At 39.3% G+C, this 20,411-nt stretch overlaps 1 protein-coding gene across 9 annotated transcripts in view; it reads right to left on the reverse strand.

The window, feature by feature from the left end:
• THADA (THADA armadillo repeat containing) overlaps positions 1-20,411 on the reverse strand; it is a 170,965-nt gene that overhangs the window by 61,213 nt on the left and 89,341 nt on the right. For 6 of the 9 annotated variants that reach the window (XM_066993773.1, XM_048057630.2, XM_066993774.1 and 3 more), the window contains one exon: positions 3,357-3,472. The exons of 2 other annotated variants lie outside the window; for them this stretch is intronic. In XM_066993773.1, coding sequence (XP_066849874.1) covers positions 3,357-3,472 — 116 coding nt within the window. Of the gene's footprint in view, positions 1-3,356; positions 3,473-20,323; positions 20,405-20,411 lie in introns of those variants that run through there. One more of the 9 variants, XR_010830148.1, reaches the window with a different exon arrangement.

The following is a 20,411-nucleotide window of genomic DNA, read 5'->3' on the forward strand; positions in this document are numbered from 1 at the left end:
TGGTAAAGGATCTTGTCCGGTGCATTTTGGAAATCAAAGCAGATCAATCAGATCATCTTTATTTATATGTTTGTTAACTCAACCAAACAACTCTAACAAGTCAGCGAGGACTACCTTTATAAAAAACACACTGACACTGCAATACGCACAGTTGTATGCAAAGCGACCTCCCAAAGCTCCTTCAAAACAAAACAACAAAACAAGCCCACCACACTTCATCACAGAGCTGTTCTGTTCAGCTCCACAGAGCCAAGTACCAGCGGTAAAGCTGCACACTGAAATGGACACGGAGGGAGAGGGCAGGTACTAACGGAGCCCCTCACCTCCAGTTCTTCTCCCCGCAAGCTAGCCCAAAATCCTGTATGGAAAATTGCTAGAAGAGTCAGAAGAGAAAACTTTCACTTCTTTTCATCTGTATTTTAAATTCATAGCAAATCCAAATCCTGCTGAATTCCTTGAGATCTTACAGAAGGTGGATGTTGGCCTCTTCCTATTTCCGATCTGTGGGATCCATCGCACTTAAATACATCAGCACAGAGAAGCACCCAAGGCTGAGACACAAGTCAAACAGTGTACTAGGATACTCACTTGACAGTCCAAGAAAAATAAGCGATTATTATCGTTATTGCTATTCTTAATGTTCCTCTTGTAAATAAAGTTATTAACATTACTGAGTTTGATTGAGTAACATTACCAAATGTCATTCTGAATGTTACGATGTCACTTCTATTGCCCTCCTTCAAAATGACTTTGACATAGCTAGAATGCTGCCATGACAACTATCAAGCAAAACAACAGAAAGGTGAAAACATCAGCCTCATCTCTCACTTGTTGTAAATCAATTTCCCTCCAGTGCAGCTATAATTACATTCTACCTGAATTCTCAGACAGATCTATGGCATTTATTTTCTGAAATTTCCCTGGACATGCCTCTTGGGACAATCATCCTTGAAATATAATTCTCGAATTTTTGTTTTTAAGTTATTATTTGCATCTTGCAGTAGTCATAGTAGCCATGACTAATCTGACGGAAGCCGCCTGGTTCCCTAACCAAAACTACCAGGAAATACCCTGTATTCAATATCTCTCTTTTTTTTATTTTTTTTAAATCACACCACAGTGAACATGTTTATCTTGCGCACAAACTTAAAATGCAAGCAAATTTTTTTTTCAGCTTTATTATTTATTGTAGTCTTAAGGTGAAAACACATTTGGAAGCAAATTTGGCTACCAAATATTTCATGGATATTTGCTTGCCTTTTTAAGAGAAAGAAAGGGAGAAAGGGGGAGAAGAAGAAACCAGAAAGCACATCCTTGGCTCAGTGTGTCTAAGGACATACAACAGTATGGACTTAGAATGATCAAGTACATTAGAAATCTGCAAAAAGTGCTTCTGTCTATAAAAAAACACCACAAACAACACCTGAATGTAGTGTTGCAAATCTATATATGCTTGTAACATATATATGCTTGTAACATATAATTTGGGAATTCTGGCAGAAAGACTCATATATGTGTGTGTGTGTGTGTGTGTGTGTGTGTAGCATTAACTGTGTAATTAAGAATGTATGAATATGAACAGGACGATAAAACAAACTGGCAACACAAAAACAGACAGAAGTTTAATATTACAACATGCAACTATGTTTTTTTTCGCAGAAAATAGATAGAGAAAGTGTATCTATTTAGGCAAATACTGATTCCACATACCACAACCTCAGAGAGACTGAAAGTATTTCCTTTCTCAGGATACTACAAAAAAGTTAGTACTAATATGACAAGTACCTTAGAAAGGTGAGTTATGAAAATCGACTTTGAAAACATAGAACTTCAAAAAACAACAGTATCTTGAAGCATGGAGTTCCACAGGTGAACTAAAATTACATGAAAATCTTCATTATTTTATTTCAAATCTGCCACCGTGCACTGGAAGGAGTGCTAACCATCTGTTTCCCTTTCCATGTGACTCATAGCATGAAAAATGTTTTCCATGTCATCCCTCAGTTGTCCCTTTTCCAGGCTAAAAAAAATGTATCTCAGCATATTTAGTCATTCTCCATCTAGAAACCATTCTGTAGTCATCACCAGTCATTTTACTGCTCCTCATTTCTACTGTACCTTCTCTCGGAGTTACACAGTATTCAAATAAACACAGGCTACTAGATAAACTAAGTCAGAATGTGTGTTCTCTGTTCTCCATTCCTTTTGTAACAGTTGACTGCCCTCTCTTCCTGGGCTCTGCTGAGAATCAAGGCAACTTTTTTTTCCATAGTACAAGGTCAAGATCTTTTTCTGAAGTGGTAAAAATCCGCTCAGAGTTGACCACATTTGCCCAAGTAAATTTCAGACTGCTTTATTCATGTGCATCATTTCACAATTACTTACACCAAGTTTTACCTGCTATTTCGTCATTCTCACTCCCACTCACTCAGAAGACATTTCTATCTCTTGAAGATCAACTATATCTTGATTCCCTCAATTCAGTTAACATTGGCAGTGAAATGGTAGTCACCTCCCTTCCCCAAATCACTTAGATTTTGCTTTTGATGATCACAAAGCAACATGAGCTTCTATCAGAGATTCTCACTGGACTTTACTGGTGACCTCCCTCCACTGTGCAAACTGAACTGGGGAATACTTTACCCACTTATCTATGCAAGAACTTGTGCTCCCCTTCCATAACAATTGCTTCCTTTAAAGTTTTTGGTGAGGAATGTTCAAAAGCAATTGCTAAGATCGAGTACATTTCCAAGGGAAAAAAAAAAAAAAGAAAAAGAAAAAAAGCATGTTTCTTGACTGCAGTGTGTAGTCCATCTGAAGATCTGAGGATGGCCTTCTTTTACAGAAACCTAAGGATAATGTTTGCAGAGCTGTCTTGGATTGTTTGTGGCCAGCTAAGTACTTTTGACAGTTTCTGCAAACGCTGTAACATTTTCCTACCTCTCTTTTCGTAAAGGCCAAGTCAGAGAACATAGCATAAAATATGTATAGTGCATTTTTCTTAGCCCAGAAGCAACATTCATCCTTTCCTCAAAAGGGTTGCAACTGTAGACATTCTCATTCACGACGTTTTTGTTTGTTTCTGTTTTAAATGACTGGACTATAATATTTAGCTGAAAATGAACTAAAAGAAGACTGAAAGACAAGAAAACACGCTTGCAAAGAATACATGTTTTTTCATCCTCAATATTTGTGGAAAAAAGTCTGGATTAAAAAAACAGCATCTAAATTTTACACAATTCTTAGAGAAATAAATACACCCACCTTTCCAAAATAAAATAAATCAGCCCAACCCTTACTATATTAGCAACCTATATATACAAATATATATGCATATATCTTGTGTTTTATCTTACCTTTTAGCCAACCACAGTTTGGTTCCTATACAGGTAATGATGTCACCCAGTCCCTGCTGAAAGTCTGAATCAACAAACTGTTTTGATTCCAAGTACGACTGCAGCAAGTGAAAAACCTAAATAAAAAAAAAAAAAATTCAAATCGGTTTCTAGCCACTGCTTTTCCTCCAAATAGCTCAGATGAAAACCACCTGCAAAATGAACAACTGTTATTCAGGCAAAAACATGCATTCATCTGGCATAAGAACAGATGGAATCCCTAAATTGCCGATTCTTTAAAATTCCCTTTTCACGGCAAGTAAGCAACACTACACAGAAAGTGCAGGAAGATGCTAACTAACATCCATGGAGCGAACAGAGCACAGCCTGCTGAACACCACTGCTACTGGCCCCCGCCAACCTGAGCATCCCTCAGCTTTCCACCTTTTCTTGGTGCCATCTGCTTGCTGGTGCCAGCAGAAGCAGCCATGGAGCACGTCAGCAGCCTGCCGGAGGGAACGGGGCTGTTTGCACTGCACAAGTGCAACCAAAGAGACAGGCAAGGGTGGAGAGCTGCAGCAAAGGCAAATGCCACATAAGCCAACAATGCTGCTGAGAGGAGCTTCTGCTGAATTACAGCATAAATGCATGAGTATGTGTTAGTCATAGGAGTCTGCTAGAATTAGTCAAGGAAACTGTGCAAGAAGTCTGTTTCATTTGCTGAAGTAAGTGGTGCCGTGAGTCCTGACTACCCTATTCATGGCACGAGAACTTCTGCATTACAAAACCAGAAGACAGATTCCCACAGCAAAATAAATATAGCTGAATCTTTACTCAGTGCGTATCAAATATCTATGGCTGCCATACCCAATCCAAACTTAAAATTTAGGCATTCAGGGACCTGAAGCCCAGAGACTTTACATAGGCTCTTAAAAGCGTGCAGCACCTCATAGTCTACACCCTGAGCAAAGAGCTTTTTGGAGGCAGAATAATTAGCATATATAACTGCTCCAAAGCATTGACAGCAAAGTGTCTTCATTCCTGTCCTTGAGATCCTTCATTCAGGGCTCCGGGCAAGCACAGCAGGCAGATGGGTTCACAGGGGAGGAGGAGGCTCACACCATTTTCTTCCCAAGGACAAAGCTGGCTGAACTCCCTGCACGGGGCTGTGGAAGTCACTGTGCTACCTCCTCCAGAGCTTCTCGTAAAAGCCTGCTAGGCAAATCCTAGCCCTCATGAAGGAAAATATTCACGATACCAAAATAGAAAGCATAACCTGTAGCCTGGTCAACAAAGTAATTCCTGTTCTTTGAGACCTTCCTGTGCCGTTTAAAAACAAGTTCTCCAAGCTCTTTAAAATACAGGTAAAATGGAGTTTAAAAAAAAAAAAGCGTACATTCATCTGGATGTATAGTCATCTAGGTCACAAGCATGAAGAGGAAATGTCGGATAGCAGCTGAAAGCTGATACCAGCTGCAGAGCGGAGATGAGCTCTTGAGGCCAGCCCCGGCAGGACTCACCCCCTGCACGGGAAGGACAGCGTGGGACACTCTCCTCAGACACAAGCCACAACGTCCACATCATCCTACGCTGCTTTTACCTTTCCCGTTTGCATGTGAGTGAACAGTCAACACCCATCCCCATTGAAAAACATGGAGATAGATGGGGCGGGACTGCAGCCTCACGGGAATGACCTTGTTCAAGTTAAGGAGTTTTGTGCACAGGTAGCTTGGAAGCTGGAATTAGAGGAGCAGGGTGCTAACTCTCCCTCTTCCTTTACTTCAGCCTCCAAATCTGAAGTTCTGTCTACCTGCCCAGGTTAAACACATAGATAGACATGACAGAGTTTCTACATAAGCTGAAAAATTATGTCCTCCATTGATTACTTATTGCAACCAGTGACGTGCAGAATTTATGAGACTTTAGAGATGTTACAGATTACTTCTAAAAATCGACATACGAGCATTTCATATGAAAACACTCGTGAGAGTAAGAGCACTTCATACTTACAAAGCAGTGATTTTATGGCTAACTGATCAAGCTGGGGCCTGTGCTTCGCTCTGGGAAGAAGAAAGCCTTTATATCCAGATTTTTACATCTTAGATCTTGGTCTCCCACATTCCAGCTGTCACTTGCTCCCAGGGTTATTTTTTGTTGTTTGTTTGCTTGTTTTGGAAACACAAGTACTGCCGCATAGCATTAACTTGACACAATTTCATCTGGGCTATTTTTTGTGAAATTATTCAAGTGGAAGAACAGCTGCAGTAATTTCAAACAAGCACAGGAACAGCAGAGATGTCAAGAGACTATCTAATTCACACAAACATCGAGGTAGGGTCTAAGCATTCTTAGATGAAACAAATGCTTGACTGTCCTAATATCTTGAAACCAGCCAAAAAAGCAGACTCCAAAACATTTGTATGGAAACTCTTCAAGTGTTTTGCATGCAATATCCAATCTCTTGAAGTAAGGTGTTCTTTTCCACTCCCACCCTTGACTTTTGCCCTCATGGTAAACAACTGTTCTCTGGACGCCGTTCAGTTGGTCCAGATTTTTTCCTAGTGAGGCACTTACTGGACAGAGAGATCCAACTGGGGCCCCTCATGACAGGAACAATGAAACAAACTCTTGTCCCTGTGTTAACAGGTGTTCTGCATGCAAGAGACATCCTGGAACGACAGCGGTTTGGTTTTCTGTTCATTTTGTTTTTCCATCTTCTGAACTCCTCTGTACTGAACACCATTTTGCCGAAAGATTACTTTTCTGATTTTCCCAATATCATTTTAGATTTTGCTCTTTTTCTACAAAGCACTTTGCAAAAGGATAAACCTGCAAATATTTGAGAGTTTCACAGGAGATCTCCACCTTGAATCCTACTCATGAGCCTGCTCTTGCCTGTGCCACTGTCTGCTTCCTAAAACAGTCCACTATTATCTACTCGACATTAACCATTTTCATGAAAAACAATGTACAAAGTTGCCATGACTGCTAGTTTTTCTGTGCGTTTGGTGGCTTGCCCTTGATCTCTGTTCAGTAATTGACACTACAGAAGACCAGGGAGGAAAGAGGGAAATGCTGTGTATGTAGAGGCTCTTCTTACTGCCTTTTATATCCTAATTGAAGACCATTGGTGCCTTAACCGTTCTGATTTTATTCTTCTGTGCTTTTGTTCACTTCCAGGAACGAGAAGGGGTTTACCTCTAAGCAATAATATAAAATCTGTTTCACAATTATGAAAGGGCTATCATATTTTTCCTAGAAGCTCAAATTAATTTAACCTCTTCAGCTTTGAAAACAGCTCCCAAAGTGCCTCCCTCCTCAATACACCGGAAATCGAAGTAGTTGATAGCTCAAGCAAAAGGTCTTGAAAGAGGGGAAACTGTGTATATTAAACAGATCAAATTTGTGGATTTAAATTAGTCCATGTAGGAAACTCAGTACTGAAAATGCAACCAAAACTGCTCTGCAATTCACTTTCCAGACAGACCGTACCCATTCAGTATGTTATTATTCTAATGGTAAAAGTCAGAAGATGTCATGAGCCATACTTAAGCAGCAGAATTAGAAGGTACAACTCACGTAAGAGTTTGATTCACTCAAAAAAAATGTTGGCATTCATCAAAGACAATGCGTAACTATTGTGGCTTACCCAGGTCTGACATCTGATATATGCAAAATACTGATTTTCTCATTGTTTCAATGCAAGCCCTCTATCATTTATTCACCAGACTTTAGAGACCTAGTAAGCTTTCCTCACAAAAGAATTATATTTTTTTTTGTCATTTTAGAATATCTCAACTAAATTTGAAATTGAAATCAATGCTGGTATGTTTTATTCAGAGGCTTCCACAGTATTTAATGCAAACTAAAACTGGAGGTATCCAAACAAGCAATCTGTTAAAGGTAACTGCAGCAGTGCTCTACTTCCAACATGTGTGAAATGTTATTGTTTGGCTTTTAGTAATGCTGTAGTTTTGATGATCTGAGACTACAAGACAGCCAATGTCTGCATGGGAAGGTAGTAAGTTTTGTGAGACTGTTTGATATAGATAATAAAATAGACAAGCTTTCCAGCACATAGCTCTCTTTGGGCCCAAAATACTCAATTTAAAATGGGCTGCTAAATTCCTCACTTACACGTAAATGCAATTAGGTCATGGTGTTTCTTTTATTACACTAAGACAATACATTATTTTTAAGGTAGTTTTACAAAAGGTTTGCATCGTATGTAGAAAAAGGTTTATGAAGTCTTGCGGGATGACAGTTATCTTTATATCTGACATGAAGTAAACACCAAGAAAGCATCCTCAATACACTGGGAGTCTTGTTAAAAGGACCGAAGACAACACCCAAGGTATTGCCTGTAGTTCTCTGGAACTGTGCACTGAAGATGGCCAAGTCGCTCACAATCCTTTTCCCCTACTGAGCTGTTCAGGCTAATGCACTGGAAAGGCTCTACTGACTGCCTATTAACTTGGGCAAGAGTTTTTAAAACCGTGCAGGTCACGGGAAGCTCAGGTACTTTAGATTCAGAATGAGGAACGGTGCCCAGCCACCGGCCATCCTGACATTTGCTGGTCCGTGGTGTTCTACCAGCACTGACACAGCAAGTATTAACCTGCCTCAGGTAAAACCACTTTAGTAACTGTGCTCCTTCGCAGCTCCAGCATGGGAGGACTTAGCACAGACTTACATGAATTACCAGATGAGCTCAGGTGCAATGCTACATCCCAGCTGGCAAACCCCAAGGACCAGCACATCAATGAAGGCAAGTGGTGTTCTGCTCTCCAGCCATTTCCTTTCACTCTTAAGCAGCTGCCAGTACCGTGTCTGCTTCACAGAATCATGAAATGACTCGACTGAGAAGGAACCTTAAAAGACCACCAAGTTCCAAACCCCCTGCCACGGGCAGGGAAGCCACCCACTAGATCAGGTTGTCCACAGCCCCATCCAACCTGGTCTTGAGCACCTCCAGGGATGGGGCACCCACAACCTAAATGGGACATCCACAACCGGAATGGGGTTAGTTTGTCAATGGGACAAACAGATCTGAGATTGGCAATGCTTCATTCCCGTTTTTCAGCTTTAGAAGCATCAAGGAAAAGGGAAGGAGTGGAGGAGGTTGGGGAAGGGAAGAGGGAGAAATGGAAGTGTGCAGCTTCGCTTCCCTGCTGGTCAATTGGCACACACATCCCTTCATCTTGTCCACATCCATCCCCCAGCATGCTTCCAAAAGCAGCACAGAATCTTGTGTCACCCTGTCTTGACATCAGAAAGCTGAGTTTTCTTTGTGCCCAAGCAGACCTCAGATGTAACATCTGCTATTTTCCAAATATTCATGTTGGACCATCAAGGAAAAAAAATGCTGACTACTTTAAAACAAAATACTTAAACGATTAGACATCAGTTAAGTCGAATACATAAATCATGAGAAGCAGGAATAAACATTTTTCTCCTCCATACCAACTTTGATATGATATGATGTTGATCATACCTCTAGAAGCTGTCACATCAGCTCAAATTGCAGTATTCAAGCTGTGAAATACGCTATCGTAATAATGAAGCAACGCAATGGTAGATAAAAGCTTGTACAAAGCAAACAAAAAAATTAATGCCTTTATATTTTTTTGATGCCAAGAGTTCTCTTGCCTATCTACAAGAGACACTGCAAAAAGAACACAAGTTTTTAATAGCCATAAAGTTACTCTACTGTGACAAACTTTCTACCTAAGAGATATTTTTTTTTAAAGGAGAAACTAAGTTTTTTGAAGTGTACAGTAAACTTTTAATTTCAGATGTGAAATAGTGATTAGCGATACTTTGTGTGCAAGCACACATGTTCATACTCAAAAGAAAACACAGCCTCCAACATGTAGCTGCACAACGTACCCTTTTTATATAATCATATTTTCCAAAAACACTTTGAAGATTATATAATTGCACACTTCTCAGTGAAGTAGCGAAGTTAAATGTTTCTCCCCTTAAGCTGACCTGAAGCAATAAAAACTTCTGCATGCATGCCCTCAGCTACGTTAGTATGAAATTAAGTACACAGTACAAATACTCACATTCCTAACTGCACGACTGAAACAATGCTCTCAGTGTTCATCTCAGGGCTTCTTGAAAAAAAACAAACTGACATCACCTTATACATTCTCTGCATAGATCATTTACCTCCCCCTTTTTTTTTTTTTTTAAATACATGAAAAAAAATACAGATGTTTCACCAGCTGAAATAAAACACCGTGCAAACATGAAGCTCGCAAGAATATTCCACTCACTGAGCTATGGAGGTTGAAGCAACATGGAAAGAGGGAAAAAAAAAAAAGGTGTTTGCAAAATGGCAGCAGTAAAGAGATTATTCAACTAAGCCAAATGTGGTATTTTGGAATTGTTCCATCAAAAGCCTGAGTATTAACAGGCTAGTGAGAAAACCTCAAACAAGCTCTTGTATCCCCCCCTTTTTTGTTATTTAAAGGTGGATAAAATTTTATTCTTATTGTATGATAAATACAACTGCCAAGTTATCTCGGTATTCTGAAAACAAGTCCCATTTTTTCATTTTTAATAAGACCACGTAGATAAAATCTGGCAAGCTGCTGTGACAGGTGAAGGCATTTTTGTTAGGATGATAAAAAGTTCAAAGTTACAATAATCATGTCTCCAGTGAAAAACAACCCCTAAAAATCCTTTTATTTATTAATTTTTAAAGATAAGAAGTGCAAAAAACAGTGTGATAATTACAATGGGACTATAAACCTCAACTACCTCCCCAGTTTTCCAGCAAGATACTTCTATAAATATAGATTTGAAAGTCTATAGCTATTTGATTATCTTCTGGTGTATTCCTACTCTGCAAAAAAAATAAATTATACAAAATAAATGTAATATTTTATCACCAGCAAGTATGGCACGAACACAGTCCTTGCAGTGTATCCTACTCTCAGGAACAAAAGCAGCTACACAAGATGCAGGATAATAGCGTAAAAGTAGGGCCATATCAATGATTTTTAGGAATGCCTAGGTAACAGTGGTGACGCTAATTGAACCAATTTTTCTGCATTCCTGAGGAATGGACTCAAATCTGAACAGTAGCTATGTGGTAACAACCATCCTTGAGACATCAGAATACACGCTGATGCTGCCAAAAAATCAGTCTGAGAAGTGGCAGAAAAATATGGCATGTACAGCAAGCAATCACACATGCTCTGGATCTATGCATGAAAAGCAAGTCTCATTTGATGCGTGCACAGATCACCGATGGGTCAGACTAAACGTACGGCTGAATCCTGCACGTGAGGTGGCCAGGTCTTTGGGGAGCCCACCCACATGAACGTGCTGTGCCAGACAGCGCTGGTGGCACCCCCTATGCCTCGTGCTCCGATAGCAGATGATTAGACCTCTGCCACACCAGCTGTAAATATTCTGAACTTATTTCCACATTTAAATGACAATTTATTCAAGAAGAGTTTCAAACATTTATCAGTTCTCTTGCAATACCCACACAAACACTACAAACGTAGCGTTTCAAAAGCTACCACTTAACTACCTTGCTCCCAGTCCTGCATCATTTATATATACCAATTATAAGCATTATCCCTTTGTTCCTACCACCTCTGTTCTTTGAAGTCTTTAATTTCATTCTGTTAATTTCATAACTGACAAATCAGATTATTTCTGCAAAATGTAACTTGCATGATTGTCATATATGATTACTATATATGAATATGACTTGCTTCCTCAAATTTGTCTTTGTACGAATTAATAAACTCAATGTAAAATTACAGTATTTCCCTTTGCAAATATTTTTCTGAAAATGATCAATCTTTTTTGCCACATTAAAACAACAGCTGGTTCACAATTCGATTTTTCCACAATTTCAGCTTTGTTTTGTCAGCATGTTTCATCATCTAATTACGGTTTGGGTTTATTATTCATGAGAAAGTAGGGCTTGTAAATCCTTCCTCCACATATGTCCATCAAAATTCATCAAGCAGATTTAAAAAAGAATCACCTTGTTTTAATTAAAACGCAGGAAAGCATGTTTAGATTGAATTAAGAAGTTGTAAAATAAGGTATGAAAGGGTGTGAAGTAATGAATAAAAATACAATACTAGTTAACTCCATATAACTGAGCAAGAATAACACACCTGTTTAATAAACTGAAAATTATGAATGTGCCATAACTAATGAAATAACTAGCGTGCTATAACTCAAATCTTCTGTCTAAAACAAGCCAAAAATATGAAATTTCACAACCAAAGTTCTTACAATACCAGTTTTATTTGGAAGAAAAACCCAAACAAAAACTTATTTTAGTCAAAGGAGGATGAAACTGAGTCCTAGCTTAAAATCCATATGTTTAACTTAAACGCTGTATTAGGACAAAACAGAACAATAACAAGATTGTAGCCAGCTTATGTCATATTCACTAGCATTTTTAACTTGAACATCCTAGCTGAATTTCCTCTGAGAAGCACCCAGTTTGCCTGTTCGCACAGAAACCTGGTAACAGGTGTCAGGTCTCTCTTTACAATTATTAGTGCTTTTGACTTATTTATTACTGTTTGGATGTAAGGTACTACAGAATCATTTAGGTTGGAAGAGACCCTTAAGATCATCAAGTCCAACCATCACCTAACACTGCCGAGCCCACCGCTAAACCCTGCCCCTACGCGCCACATCCCCGTGTCTCCTCAGCACCTCCAGGGATGGCGACTCCCCCGGGCAGCCCCTTCCAATGCCAACCACCCCTTCTGAGAAGAATTTCTTCCTGATACCTAACCTAAACCTTCCCTGGTGCAACTTGAGGCCATTTCCTCACATCCTATCACTTCTCACTTGAGAAGAGAGACTGATACCCACTTCACTTTCCCGTGAGAAAGGTGAGGTGTCCCCTCAGCCTACTTTTCTCCAGAGCAAACAACCCCAGCTCCCTCCGCCACTCCTCGTATGTTTTGTTTTCTACTCCCTTCACCATTTCTGTTGCTCTTCTCAGCACGTGCTCGATCAACTCAATCCTCCTTGTAGTGAGGGGCCCAAAACTGAACACAGTGCTCAAGGTGCCACATACAGGGGGACGGTCATGTCCCTAGGCCCCACTATTTCTGACATAAGCCAGGATGCCATTGGCCTTTCTTGGCCACCACTGCTGCTCATGTTCAGCTGGCTGTTGACTACCACCACAGGTCCCTTTCTGCCAGGCAGCTTTCCAGACACTCTTCCCCCAGCCTGTACACTGCATGGGGTTGTTGTGCCCCAAGAATGGCACCTGGCGCCCAGCCTTGTTGAGTGCCATACAATCGGACACGGCCCATCCAGATCCCTCTGCAGAGCTTACCTGCCCTCAGGCAGATCAATACCAGATCATTCATCTTATACCTAAAGGTACATGCAGTGGGCAGAGAAGCCTAAGCAAAAGACCTACAGATTGGCTGATGGATGAGAAAACAGAAAACCCCAATTAGCAGACAGCGTTAAGAAAAGGCAAACCTGATTGATGAGTAAGAGTGTCACACACGCATCCTCCTAACCAGTCAGCTTGACCAGAGATGAAAGAAGGTACCGTGTGGCATTTCCATTCTCTGCAAACATACCTATTATATTCCCAGAAGCATGTAACAAAAACCTAGAAGTCTAAAGAAATTAACACACAAGATTATATGTTGGAAGCAGTTAAAGACTGTGCCAAGCCTGGATTTTTGATCCAAAAAAAAAAAAAACCACAATAGGAAGGATACAATAAACTCCCCTCTTCCAAGTCTATAGCTTGCCATCATCAAAACCTACCCATCATGGCCTTAACTCAGCTACTTTCAAGGATATAAAGCTTTCCCCCTCCTTCATAATTTTTTGGGGATTTTTTTTGGAGGGGTAGGAGTGTAACAGTCTGAAACAACTCCTAACAACTCCTTTCCATAGTATGTCCTCATAACAAGCTATCCCGCAAATGTCCACATGAAGGAGACAAAATGCAAATAAAAAACAAGGTACACACCCTTGTTTACCAAAGGATACTTACAATTAGGAAGAATATTTAAGGATATACTGACACTAAAAAGCTGACACATAATAGACACGGTCAGTAAGAACGTGTTTATAAAGAGTGCTCGAAAGCACACTGCTACTTGACCCTGTAGCTGTGCTGCTTTCAGGAGAGTTGATCTTATGTCTCAGGAATGTCTGCATTAGCACACAAGCTGAGAAAATAATTAGAACTAAGCTATATAGATTTGATGCTTTTATTTCTGACTTTACATTATAACTTACTCACAGCTTCAGAAAACAATTTTCTTCTCCCAGCTAGTGATTTTAAACTTAAAGAAAAGAGTCTTTTGCTTTCAAACAAAAGAAAAACATTCAATATTTTTAAAACCTGATGAATAATCTGTGACATTAAATGTCCAACCACGGGCAGCTATAGCCATGAGAAAAGGTGGTGCTTTTCTAAGCCATATTAACAACTTCCCAAAGCTTTTCTCCATTAATACATCAAGTCAGTCATAACCTGTTGTTGTACATGACTCCATGTATGAGGGATCAACCTGTGTTTCCATTTCTGCATATTTATAATCGTACTGTCACTGCTAATGACTCCATTTACGTTTGAGGAACTCTATCACCAATTGCACTCTTTGCTTGCTCTCTAAAGCAGTAGTAAAAAGCCTGCTGACCATAGTGTAAGATTATTCTGCCATTGCAGGAATTGCTGTACCTCTCCAAGTGTCAGTAATACGGAAAGGCGTCCCTCCTGTAAAGACAATTCTCACATGGTTAGTTGCTGGTAGCCATTACACCACTAGAGGTGACATCTGTGCAGGTACATCAAACAGCAGCATCAGTGCCCTGAACTCAAATGCCAACTCTCCGGATACTACAGAGGAGACTGGCCCTCTCCCAAAACACCTCCCAGCCATGCAGAGGGAGTGACAGCAGGCCAGGGATCATTCCCAGCAGGCTGCATAGTTGAGGTGCCCACTCCAGAAAGCCAAGAAGTCCAATAATATGTGCCATAGGTGATGCCACATCATCTCAGATTCAATAATTCGTGACAGCCCTGGGCACTTTTAAATTACTGCCATGGGAATAGCCAACGAGTCTCTTCCTGAACCAATGGGCTATGTATTCATGATCACTTCTTATAAGACTGCTGAAGAAAATAAAAAAAAAAAAAACAAACACATAATGCATCACCTCTAGCAAACTGTATTCATAGCATCGGGAAAAATATTCTGAAAATACCTATAACAGCTCCACACCAGAGTAACACAGTTAAATGCAGGTAGAACCTGTAAGAATTTTCCTCTGCCAAAATTATCCCTACAAAAAGGAACGTGCAACTGAAACATGGAATAAAAAGTAGCTTTCTACCAAGACAACAGACAATGCGTGTGCTTAACTTGTACATAAGTCAAAAGGAATTCAAACTGTAAACAGCAATAATGAGTAGTTCGGCTTTACAAAGTCAGTATCTGTAGGACAACAGCATGAAACACTGACAAGGTAAATGTAATGCAAACTTTTTTTTTTAATTATTTATTACAGTAATATCCAGAAAGTAATTCCTGTAAGAAGATCCCACTAAGCTGTGGCGTAAGAGTGGGGAAGGACAATCCTCAGCCCAAACGCCCTCCTCTGTTTTTAATCTCAGTGTAGTACAAGGCAGTAGTGGATACAGGCACCTCCAACAGGGCACATCACCTGAGAGGTGAGAGGACTGGCCTCCTCAAGACGTTACCCTTGTACTTCTTTTGGATGAATAGAGAAGAAATAAAGATTTCACTTCTGTAATGGTACACTGAGTCTCAATTTTGGTAATTGTCCCCAAAAATTCATATTCCGAAAGGATGAATATAGAAAAGAGTCTTGCAGACAAGGAAAGAGATCAGGTGGTTTATTTAAAATCTAGAAGGGATGCATCCCAGAGGCAGATTTAACTCAGATCTTTTAAGTTCAAATTCACAGATAGTAGGTACGTACATGAGAATTTACCTAGGGAAAAAATAACTAGGTAATCCTTTAAGGGTATTTCTTATAAAAGCATTTTGCTCTCCAGAAAGAACAGTGGGAAGATTACATACGTGCCAATTAGAATACTTGTAGAATGCATGACCAAAAGCACACAGAAAATGTAAAGACAGTATTTTCTCACTGTTCGTAAGTTCTGGACCACTGATCTTCCTTAAGTTTTACATGGGTATGACGTGATGTACCTTTTGAAATTATAAAAACAAGTCCACAGGAACATAGATAACTTATGATGAAACTTCAACTACAGCAAACACATGAATCATGGTACTGCTGAAACTCAGCAGATTTTTGCCTTACACATATGGACAAGCTATTTATAAATTCTACTTCCCATCAGGCTCAGCATGATGTCAGCTTACAATAACAAGTTAATGTTAATGTTTTCCAGTAATTTTCACAGTGCCATTTAACTGCAAGTGCCCTAGCCAAGGTAAACTTACGGGCAAGGAAAGGGCTAACTGCATAATCACAAAACGACCTTAATGAATTCTGCATTTATGCTTTGAACAATTAAAATTCTACCTGCAATATATTTCTCTTTTGTTCCCGAACTTTAATCTAGCTAGCCAGCTGATCATATCTCCCCAGAACAGCTCAAATATTCCTCCTGATTTTAATTATCCACAAAGCCTTGTGTTGTTTTTTTTTTCTTTCCCCTGACGAACAAGCATCCTACGCTATCACAGAAAGTGCCAAACTCAAAGTTATCTAACACTTTTTAAAAATGTAGTAAGCTGGTGCACTTTGCTTTACCATCAGCAGCACCACAGCACACAAACAGCGTCTCTGCAAATGCACCAGAACACACTAGTTCCAAGGCAAGATGATGGAATTTGCTGGGGCTTTTCTCTTTAGAGGTGCTAGAGGCTGTTCAGGAAGATCTGTTCCTTGGTATTCTTTCTTCCCTTGCCTCTTCCGCTCTCATGCAATTAATTGGTAAGATACATTTTTGACAAAAGGGAACAGGAACAGTATTTATGGCAGAATTATTTTATTTTTTTTGAAAAGCAAAGTTCTTCCAGCACATTTCCTCATTCAAGACTACTTTCTCCAACACTTGCATATGCCTTGACTTCACCATCCCAGAGGAGTACAGCTGTCTGACTCTAATAATAGGTCTACGAACAGTTTTTAAAGTTGCTGTAGTTTAATGCTCCATGTGCTTCTCATGTTGAACTGCGTAGAGGTTATTTTCTGAGCACAATGGTGTCAACAGCAAATGTTACCATGCCTGTTACCATTTCTTCAGCGCTGCATCCTGCCACAGTTTGACAAATTCAGACCTAGCCAGGCTTCAAACGAAAGCAAACTCTCAACTCCATCCAGTCACAAGAGTTAGGTTAGCAGAGGCCTGCTATTGAAATGGAGCCAATCTTGCTCTTTTTCACTAAAATGGCTTAGAGAGGATCGCGTCTGGCTGATCTGTGGCAGCTGCAACGCCCACCAGAGGGTTAGCGATGAGCAGCTGGATGTGGGCTGCTGTGCACAAGCTGTTTACAGACGACAAGCCTGCTGAAATCTTCTGACATACAGCCTCAAAACTGGCACTGAGAGCAACACCTGGACAACGCGCCCATTTCACTACAAGCCAGATTTGCTCAAGGCAGCTGAAAGCCATTCTGCATCAGTGATGCAAGGAATGACCACGATACTCCTTTTACTTACAACTAAGGAACACACACAAGCCAAACAGAAGGCACTCAGAGTATCTCCAGCAGTTCTTCAGCATCTTTCCTCTTTGCAGTCAGTACCAATTTGGTCTTGCCTGTGTTAGTCTCCACCTACCACTCCACAGACAGTATCCTATCACTTTCATATTTTACCAGTGGCTGCAACTGCAACAGAAGCAACTGAAATAAATCTTTTTAGTTGGCAGATGAAATATTTTGTTTTCCACCTTTATTTCAGTGAGAGCTTGCAGCTTTAAGTCACTTCACAGTTTGAATTTGGCAGAAAAGAAAAAAACAAACCAGTGGAAGCCGAAGCCACCATTATCCTCTCTGGCATGGTCCTGCTACTTTGTTCATAACCTATGATAAACCATAATTAAAGCTGCAAAAATGTGCAAAATAGAACGGCTCTTCATCACACAGACCTTATGTGTAAATATATCCGTTACCACTGCATTGTAACCTTTCAGAACCCTAGAGGTGTCTGCGCTGTGCCCTGTCCTGTCCTAAATCCTGACCACAACACATCCAAGATCTTGCTCATCATCAGATCTTGCTGGGGATTGATGGTTTATACTGAATCACATCACTGATCATCACATAACATAGCTTTCTTTTAGAAGCAGTAAAATCTACAAACTAAATAAAAAGTAGAGAAAAGCACATACAGCTATATGAAGTACGACTGCTTCAAATACACTCGAGCCTCAAAATGATTTCAGTTTGGAGAAGAGAACAACAAAATGAAGCAACGAGATGACTTTGTCAGAAGTTACTGAATCCACAAAAGTAGCCTAGGAGTTTACTGAAATTCCACACAATTCCACAAGTTAAGAGCACTTAGAAAAATAAGGGAAATTTATTTAAAACCAAGCTCCATTCTCCCCTACCTCCTACAATTATTCTGCTTCTATGCACTTCATTAGCCTTTTTGGCCTTACAATACACTAAAAAATGATAAACCAGCTACAAAAAGGAGCTCACGTTTTTATTTATGTATTTAACGTTAAGGAGGAGTGCTCTCTTCTAAGTTAAAGATAACAATAGAGTAAAAACTTCTTGTTAAATGTGTTAAAAGGTCAAATAAAAGAACTAATTGATGACACTGTTCTCATTACAAAGATGTGTGAAGAGAATCCCTACAGCCAACATTGTGTGCAGTAACAATACTGCACATGAATGTTTTGTATTACAAAGTACGAAAGAAAAGAACATAAAATTCCTCAAATTTACCACCTAGTTCTCAGTCACTATACAAAACATACTACTAGCATTTACTACTCAAAATAGCCCATTTTTTCCTTCTGTCCCTGCAAATTCACAATAATTGAAGAAAATTACCCCAAACAAGCTGCATTAAGAATTTATACCCATGAACTTTTTTCCCCCGCCCATGACACTTCATTGAATGTTATCATCCATCATTCGGGGACACCATCAAAGTGTTTTATGTTGTACAACTGCAATACCACAATTGTTTCAAGGGCTCTCTTGGCGAACAGTGGTACTGTAATTCTGTACAGCAAAGATGTTTCTTAAAAACCACAAGGATCACCCATGTAGATAAAGCCATTATAAACCTCATTCATATACTGACTGTTGCCCTATGTAATCCGTACAAATACTGCTGAACTAAAAGATAATACTCAGATGGAAAACACAATCCTCTAAAAGGAAAAGGCCGATAGAAAAACATCAGCAAAAATTCACTTGTCAAACAGTTAATGGAAAAAAAAGTGTCAGAGGCTGAGGTGGTTATAAACACCTCTTCTTCTGAGACCTGTTAATATCACAGCCTATTACACTCTGAGACAACAACAACAAAACTAAGAATTTACTGCATTGACAATTTGAGGGCTGGACATGATAACTTTAACAGCATCCACAACTCCACTTTGGAAATACTTAGGATGAAAAAATTTGTTTAGACCATGTGATCATCGAAGTTCACAAATTAAAGTTAACATAAAATGAATTTCTTGTTAAATTGTTCACAAGCACCACAGTGTAAAATACTGAAAACAGCTTTATATGTCATTGAAATTATTAAATCTTCTGTCAGAGGGCATTCCACATTCACTGTAGTACTCTGAAAGGTTAACTTAAAAGTAAATTTTTTTTTTTTACCTACCTGAGAATGCATTATGGCTTTTAAGAAAAACAAAAAAGGAAGAACGTGAAACAATTCTCTGTGGTTACATTATTTGCAGTTGCATTTCCATCTTTAATACTGTGTATCCACTACTGCTATCAACAGTTTCTATATTTTCAGGGAAGACAGTATTATGCTTTTAGTGCTGAATACAGTATGAAGTTACTAAGACTACTTTTTTCTTCCCCGGTAATCAGCAAGTGCCAAGATTCCATATTTTATTTTAAAACTAGTTAAACATAAAACAATCATTTTGGTTTTTATAATCTCTTTCTTTCGTTTTTGACAGCACAATCCACCTGACGCCATGGTACCATTTTTATATGTCTAACAGAGTGGAAGGCTCCAGGAGAAACACCTACAGCTGTAAGAGTATTACATCGTCATTTCCTAAGACCTCCAGAATCTACTTTAATTTGATTCATTTTCAAATAATTGCTCATCATATGATAATTAAGAGGTGTAAATGATTGACTCAAAACAACAACGAAAAATCACTTCTATTGCTGGAAGCACTTGAGGCTTCTCACTCCCTTCTTCTCAAGGTCTCTATTTTAATACAACTCTAACTATTACCATCACTGAAGTTTGAAATTCTGCCTGATCAACCATTCTCCTGTGAAGTCTACCCAAAGGTAATTACACAAAGTCCTGTCCTTTTGAAACTATCTATGGGCTGTGGTTTTATGCTGCAACACAGGATACGCAAACACTGCATATGTTCATTAGATGGTACATCTGGAAATAACAACAACTATTTGGCAATGACATATACATGTGAAGTCTTTCAGATGTGCATCTCTACATCTTTCTGAGGCTTTCTGGGAGGAGCAGGTGACATTCACGAGATGTGACAATAGCAGCATCACCATGGCACACACACGTTCCCCTGATTTTATTAATTACTCTTGTATTAACAGGAACTAAAAACATGAAGAATGCAGGGTGTTTCACTTAAGATGCAGACAGTACGATTTACATTTTCTTATTTGTATCTTGAGTCAGTTAGTGTTCAAAAATGCCTCTGCTTCAAAGAGTGAAGGTTCTAGCTGGAATTTCTTATGGCACTGAATGATACATTAATTCAAAAAAATAGAAGGAAAGTAAACGAGTCAAACACACTTGAAAATACTTACATTTATATTTTCTTTGAAAGAAGTAATTATTAGTCTCTTTATAGTTTCTGGCTGTAATCGCCAATTGTGTCTGATTTACCACTGAGAC

The sequence above is a fragment of the Anser cygnoides genome, chromosome 3 (assembly GCF_040182565.1).
Source record: "Anser cygnoides isolate HZ-2024a breed goose chromosome 3, Taihu_goose_T2T_genome, whole genome shotgun sequence".
NCBI lineage: Eukaryota > Metazoa > Chordata > Aves > Anseriformes > Anatidae > Anser > Anser cygnoides.